The sequence below is a fragment of the Carassius gibelio genome, chromosome B2, assembly GCF_023724105.1.
Source record: "Carassius gibelio isolate Cgi1373 ecotype wild population from Czech Republic chromosome B2, carGib1.2-hapl.c, whole genome shotgun sequence".
In the NCBI taxonomy this organism is placed as follows: Eukaryota; Metazoa; Chordata; class Actinopteri; order Cypriniformes; family Cyprinidae; genus Carassius; species Carassius gibelio.
In genome coordinates, this window is record NC_068397.1 from 17,714,637 (window position 1) to 17,722,251 (window position 7,615).

Consider the following 7,615-nt stretch of genomic DNA (forward strand, 5'->3'; position numbering starts at 1 on the left):
ACAGGAGTGGTCCATTTCTTAATCAGTACTTGGAAGTATTTTTGTTTTACTTCTGATTCTCATGACTCACTATATTTGCAGGGGCTGACACTGACTAACTCTGGGGCTAAATAATTAGTCCAAATGTCACCAGCTTCTCAGATTCTCCATTTGATTATTTCAGCATTGCAAAAAAAAAAAAAAAAAAAAAAAATGGCCAGAGGAATGGTATCGAAATTGATTTTTTTTATACAATGCTCTTAACCATGCACAATAAGTTTACTTGTACCAGCACTGAGCATCTTCATTAGTTACGGTAACTTTGTTAGTTCCTTGCTTCAATTCTATAAATCATACTTCTAGAGCTCACAAAAATGCTAAAAATCAACGGAAAGTTTGTGTATTTCTGTAATGTTTAAAGACACCGTTTGTACTTGTCTTGCAAGGCAAGTATTTGTTTTGTAACATATAATCCACCTTCAAAAGACTAAACGATCAGACCGGTTTCGACTCGAAAAGCGATGTTAAGGGGCGTGGCAAAATGATTAGCGGTCCTTCTATTGGCTGTTCTCTTCGAAGACGTTGCTCGCTATTGGCTGCGCTGAGGGAGTGGAAGAGCGTTAACAGTGTGCCTTTGAAGAAGGCAGAGTGTAATATGACAGATGAGGCTGCTCCGCACGCGACGTTCACCGTTTGCACAGATGAAAACACTTCTCGATATACAAGGTGAGTTTCCTCCCCCCACACTCTTTCAAAGAAACAGGTCAAACTTCTTGGCTTTCCTATTTGTGCATTCGCATCGAAGTTGTTCCGAGACTTTATATACCTCGTTAAATTCTTAAACAGAGTTTAGAGTTTGGATTAGTTTTTGGTCCATTGCATAGATGCATATTTGTTGCATTACGTTTCAACCGCGGTTTTATAACCTGCGCTGAGCGTGTAACTTTGGAGCACATCTGTTCAAAGCATGTTCAGCCTCTGCAACGACGTACCAACCCGTCAAGTTTTGTATTGTGTTTTACTGTGTTTTGTTGTGTTATGTATCAGTGCAATACGGATGGAACCTGATATATATATATATATATATATATATATATATATATATATGAATTTTCTTTCACTTTTTCTTTTAGATTGCAGCAGGATTATTTCGGGCAGCTTTCTTCTCTGTTCCGGTTTAAGTCTTGTTTTGATTGTTTAGAGACACGCAACAATGGCCGCGTGTCAAAATATAGTGAGCTGCCTAACTAGACTGCATTTCTGGGTGACATTGACGTGCTGAATGCCCTGCAATGTAAGCTGATTGTTAGGTTTTAAGACGGAGCCAGTGGCAACTAGTCTAAATATGACTGTTTTTGAAAACAGACGTGTCCTGATAATGCCTGTACATGTCACACAATCCAAAATATTTGGCTTATCTTTATAAATCCCAAACCTTAGCCCAAAGAGTCTGTTTATGTGTCATTCAACCTTTTCATCATTCAAGGTTTTTGGTCTTTACTGTGTCCTTGTGAATTCCACATATATTATCTTATGTTATCTCAGTGCTTTGCTATCAGACAACTGCTTGATTCACTCAGCTTTCGAGGTGCCTTTTCTCAATACATTTGGTTTTATTATTAACATGGGTTTGTGTTGATGAGCGGCATGCACTTTAATCACTTTAGGAGTTTGACACCCGTTCAGACAGCATTTCAGTACAAAGTTAAAAGCTTATCTGCTTCCTGTCGCAAACACACCCTAGTCAGCCGAAGTTCGGTGCTTCATTTAAAAAATAAACACATGGAGATTTGTGTGACATTGCTGTATAAATTATGTGTTGCCCTGGGATGTTTGACATTTCTGCATTGTTTACGCAGGTTAACATGGGAGGTGGTGTGTTGTAACACCAACATCCCACAGGCGACTTACATGAACGGCGTGAAAAAAGGCATCAAAATTAAAGGCCGAGGGCATGCATGAATAGCACCCCTCCCCACCTGCTCAAGTCAATGCATTGCCCTTGAGGAATGCCTCAAGGCTTTAGATTTTAAGTGATGTTTTTTTTTTCCTTTTCTTTCCCCCCCTTTCTGACAAATCAAATCCCCTGATTCAGCTGCATCCATTAGGTTGATGCTCCGCAGTAGCGCACAGCTAACGGTTTGTTATCTGCTTGTTTCATTGTCTTAGTTTTCGAGACGCCAGACTGAAGACTGACCTTCAGTGAAGCTTCCACCATGGGATTCATTTTTCTTTTAAGATAAAATCATAAAGGCATTGTTTCACATTTGATAATATTTTGTTATGCGCATCTAGTGTACCCTGTCCCATTGCATTTCTTTAGTCATGCACTTGATCCTCGGTTGTTTTAAATTAAAAGTAAAAAAGCAAAAATTTCTAGCTCAATTAGAAAATATGCCAAGTGAAAGCCAGCTTGCTCAGCATAAAATGAAAGATTGATGCCAGTACAAAAGTGAGAACTCAAAGGACGTGTTCTCAAGGTTACACCTTCTCAAATATTTCATATGATTTAGTAAATGTGCCCACAGGACGTTTAATAGATTGTCACGTTTTCTCCCCTGTGTGCTGTACCAGAACTCCTGAAGGAAATTCTGCAATGTGAAATTGAGCAGTAATGGTTTTCATGGTAACTGAGATACTATGAGAAGCACACAAATTCGCCATCACAGAGAGCTGGATTCGCAGCGTCCACATTTGTTTTATTTTCAATGCACTTTTTTTTTTTTCCCTCATTTGTAATGACACCAATGTGATGAGCATGAAACAATCATGTCAAATGGTGAACTGGTCTCATTTAGCAAAAATAGTTTTGGTAAAGCCTTTAAGATTTATTAGTAAATTAAAAGTATTCATGTCTGTATGTCTCTAAAGCTGTCTGTGATATTACTGTAATGCGTTTTGATTGGAAGTCCCAAAGAGGAGGGAAATATTTCCGCTTCTCTATCACAAGATAATGTGCTCCTAATAATGGATAATCCCTCAGGGGCGTCTGTCCATTCATGCTACAATAGCAGACTTAATTGCATTATTAATTATTTTCCCCCTCAAGGGATGGAATGGAATTATACATATATGAGCAATTATTACATGGTATAAACCTTTGAACTTGAAAGAGAAGAGTGCAAATTGCTCGATGCGATAACTGTTTTGTTTTGCAAGTCAAGGTCACATGAGCAAACTATGATGTTATGACTGTAAGTGTAACAACAGGAAGTCTGGAGCGAGGCTTATGCTGAAAATGTGGCCACAAGTCATTTAACTTTAACTTGGTCTCTTGATAAGTAAGTGTTCGTTCTTTTCTCAGGTGATTGACGTGTAGTACCAGCACACTTCATTTCGCCTCGAGTATTTCTCACTTAGTGACAAGCACTGAGCCAGTCAATTAAAATGCATATTAGCTGTACAGTACCTGAAGGAAACAATTGCCCTCGAATAAATTTTAGATGAGGTTAGGAAATATTTTTAAGCTCTGAATTGGTTAAGGTCAGAAGGAAGCTTGAGTGCTGGAGGGGTTTTGAACTCTCATTCATTGGTCAGCTTCATGCATGCTAATAGTCATGTGTCATGCAGGTTTGAGAAATTGTGCCTACGGGTTCGACTAAACTAGGTCACATTTTGCTCTTGCTTGTAAGGGGAAGTTTTTCATCCAGTGAAAATTTGTACTGCCATTGTGTGGCCATACAAACACTCATAAGTGGATTATACTGCCCATTGAGTAAAACAACATTATATGCCAATAAATCAACCTTGATTACAAGGTTATATTGATGACAGAAAACAATAATAAATCTATTGTATCATAAATATTAAACCTTATATTTGAAGACAAAACAAACATAAATAGAAGAAGGGTATAAAGCATGGAAAAAGGCAGAACAAAAGAGCACAGATCAGCAGTCAGGAATGGAGGAGTACTAGATGTGTCATTAGCAAGGTATGTCACCCTCTTATCATGGTCATGTGTTTAGGAAATAACTTGTCTTGCTCAGACTGAGGGATGAACCAAAGCCATAAGCATTTCTCAGGAAAGAACATGTTTTTTAATTATTATTTCTTGTTGCATCAACTGTATCACAATGTATCACACAGCAAAAATTTATCCATTCTGAGAATTTTTAGATGTATCCATTCTGAGAATTTTTTTTGGCTAAAATATTTCAAATCTATGCTAAATGTATGTTGTTAACAGTGCAGATTTTTCAAAAAGAAAGAAAAAAAAAAAACCTTCAAATGCCAAATATATATTACAAGATGTATGTCAAGTGGCAGAAAGTACATTTCCAATCTTGAAACACATTTTGAGCAAATGCAAAATGTGTTAAAATATACAGTTTGCAAATTATAAATGTATTTAGACAGAAAGTGTATGGAAAAATAATCAATAAGAAATGTAAGTAACTAAAACTACATGTATTTATGTATCTTTTTTATATCATTTATATAGTATAGCAATATATATAGTATAGCAATTGTATAGCAATGGATTTTGTATATTTTGAAATATTAGAAATTTGTAAAAAAGATCTGTACAGTATGGGTATTAAGATTGTACATGTTGGTGAATTGCAATGTAATGGTTGCATATTTTAATGATTCTTAAACTTACCTCGTGATATGATACACTTTGCCAATAACATGGGTCAAATTAGTTTATTTATTGGTGAAGACATATTCTGTGACTATATATATATACTGTGTATATATATATTCTATTTTAAAATCTAAAATATTAATTATTAGAAGTTTTACCTCTCCTTTAATTTCTTCTTGTTTAACTTAAAAAAAACCCCGGCACATTTAACCTCATCTTCTCCACTTTAAGAATGGATGAGATTCAAGTCTGTTAAATAACTCTTTCTTTATTGTCATTCATTTCCTCTTATTTTACAGAGTTATTTCATCATTAGACGGGGAAGGATATTCCTGTGGACTGCTTTTATTTCCAGCTGTGCTCATTGAATGATTTGATACCCTGCTTGGATCTATACTAAACCCATGGTAAGAATCACTCTGTGAAGCCATCAAGTCATTTCACGTTATCATAGAATTACTCACAGATAATTATCTAATTAAGCTGTTTTGTTTTCAGCTGACATACACGCTTTATTCTCTGCATTCTTCACGACCGTTGTCTAGGCTTAGGGTGACTGTGTCAGTCCTAATCCCTGCTGATTTGTTTACCTATCCAGGACGTCTACTTTTAAGTCAAGCCTGACAAGAATATAGATCCAGCTCACAGCCAGCGCATAATAAATTAACCCCTCTGCCTGTATTTGTATGTGCCAAAACCTATCCCCTGGATTAAATTCTTGACAGTCTGTTTTGATGCAACACATTTGTCTCGCTTCCATAGTCAGAGCCAGACGTGCACTGACGGCCTCATCAGCACCGAGTGGTTGACCGAGAAGTGCATTGGCGATTCAAATCGGCAAGAATAGCGTTATTAAAGTAACCGAAGAGCCACGTTTTAAGGACGATGGACACCTTGTCCCAGAACTCCAGGCTTGAGTGCCAAATCTGTTTCAACTACTTCAGCCAACGGCGCCGTCCCAAACTCCTGCACTGCCAGCATACCTGCTGCTCCGTGTGTCTGAGCCAGATGTGGCTCAGTCAGAGAGAGCTTCGCTGTCCTTGGTGTCGTAGTGTGACGCAGATCCCTGGCGGACTTTCGGTCTCCCATCTTGCAGACGACCCGGACGTACTTTCCATTATCAGTCCGTCTCACTCCTCTGAGCACACTCCCATCTTTATACACTTACCCAACAGCGGCTGCTACCTGCTGCCCATCCCTCTGGACACAGATGAGGCGTTGCTTCCCGGACAACCAGCGTGCCGATTTGGCCCTAAAAGCGTTGGGGTGTTAAACGTCTCTGATGGCGGGAACCTCGTGCTGGGGGATGACACAGGTGAGGAGGGGATGGAGGAGGAGGAGGAGGTGGCGGTTAAGACCAAAGCATGGACGGGGGTTTGCACTGTGCTACTGGTGGCACTCATTTTGATTTTTCTGCTGGGTATTGTGTTGCATAACATGTCCTGTGTGTCCAAACGCTTCACTATTATTTCCTGCGGATGAGACCGATTCATCAAATTCACTTGTAAAGGACCAACCAACCAATATCGCTCGGAATCTGTTATGTGATTTCAGATGTGATTGTGATTATGTACATCACATATCTATGGTGACTAATATATGGTAGATGAGCCGAAGGGAATGAAAGTCAAGGACACAAATCTATGCGATTTGTGTTATTTCCAAAGTGCGAAAGCCCTGATTCGCTCATTTGCAGGGAATTTGTTCAATTAATGTGCAGAAATGTCATTAAAGAATCTAGCAGTATTCACTCCATGTATTTGCATGTTTGTATGTACCTGAGGGAAATTAACTTGGTTAGATCTGTGCGTTATTGACAGCCTGTAGGCGTTGTGCAGTTTGTAACTGAACACTAAAATTGAGAAATGAATTTACATGTTGCTAAATAGCTGCACTGCCTTTAAATAATGTTTATTGCTGTGTTTGATTGCTGTATGTTTTAAGGTGTTTCATTAAAGCAGTTTCTTTAAAATACAACAAATCAAATGTTTCTTATCATTTTTATTTTTATTTTTTTATTGGTAGTTACTTTTTTGTTTTGTTTTGATTTTCACTAATGGGGTTTGCCTGTGATTTAAATGAGTGAAAACATCAGTCTTTGATTTCTGTGCCATAATTTAAACTTCATTCAAAACAAATTAATATTAAAATGAGAACCTTTTGACTCTACATGCTGCTTAAAAAGCTTCATAAATACACTACTGTTCTTTTAAAAATTAAATAAAACATTGAATAAATGTTGTTCTTTTACACTTTTTATTCCTCAAAGAATCCTGTCTGAAAAACAATATATTCGAGCTTCCACAATAATTGTTTTCAACACTGAAAATAAGAAATGTTTCTTGAGCATCATATCAGCATATTTGAATAGTTTCTGAAGGGTCATGTGACACTGAAGACTGGATTAATGATGCTGAAAATTCAGCTTTGCCTTCACAGGAATAAATTACATTTAAAACAGAAAGAATAGAAGACTGACACAAAGGATTAGGAATGATCAGTTGTTCATCACGGTCATATAGTAAATACATTATGCTATGCTTTTAAAATGTGATCTTATAGGCCAAGTATTATGAATAGAACTTATATGATATAAAAACATCTGATATGAAAGACAAATATCTTGTAACAAATGACAAGGATATGACAGTATTGTTTTACTCTTAATTAACAGGTTTGACTGATTCATCTACAGGTGCATAAACTCAAGCATAGTCATGTTGTCTCTTGCCCAAACATTTACCCTAGAACACACTGTACCTTTTCTCTTCAAGAATGACTGTGATGATGCCATTCCACAACAATTAAATAATTCTAGCAAATGAATTATATATATATATATATAGAAAAAATAGTCACTCCGTTTGTAATTGGGTTTCTAATGCAGCTGAAGGAGTTACTTTTTGACATCTTTCACTCTCTGGCCTTAACTTTCTTTCTATATTTTTATTTCCTTTTTTATTTTAGGAATTCATGAAAATCCAGTAGCGTTTCTTGTTCACTTTTGGAGAAAATGCAAAATAAAAATCATACTTGCTATGATCT

The 7,615-nt window shown here is 37.0% G+C and overlaps 1 protein-coding gene across 1 annotated transcript; it reads left to right on the forward strand.

Annotated features, from left to right (window-relative positions):
- The first annotated feature begins 572 nt into the window (after window positions 1–572).
- On the forward strand, window positions 573–6,565 carry LOC127951338 (E3 ubiquitin-protein ligase rnf152). Its single transcript, XM_052549185.1, has 3 exons — window positions 573–705; window positions 4,870–4,977; window positions 5,069–6,565. The coding sequence occupies exon 3, from the start codon at window positions 5,456–5,458 to the stop codon at window positions 6,050–6,052; it is 597 nt and encodes a 198-aa protein (XP_052405145.1). The 5' UTR covers window positions 573–705; window positions 4,870–4,977; window positions 5,069–5,455; the 3' UTR covers window positions 6,053–6,565.
- The last annotated feature ends 1,050 nt before the right edge of the window (window positions 6,566–7,615 follow it).

Excerpts from the sequence above, each read along its gene's own strand:
- LOC127951338 (XM_052549185.1), top strand. The coding sequence starts at position 5,456 with ATGGACACCTTGTCCCAGAACTCCAGGCTTGAGTGCCAAATCTGTTTC.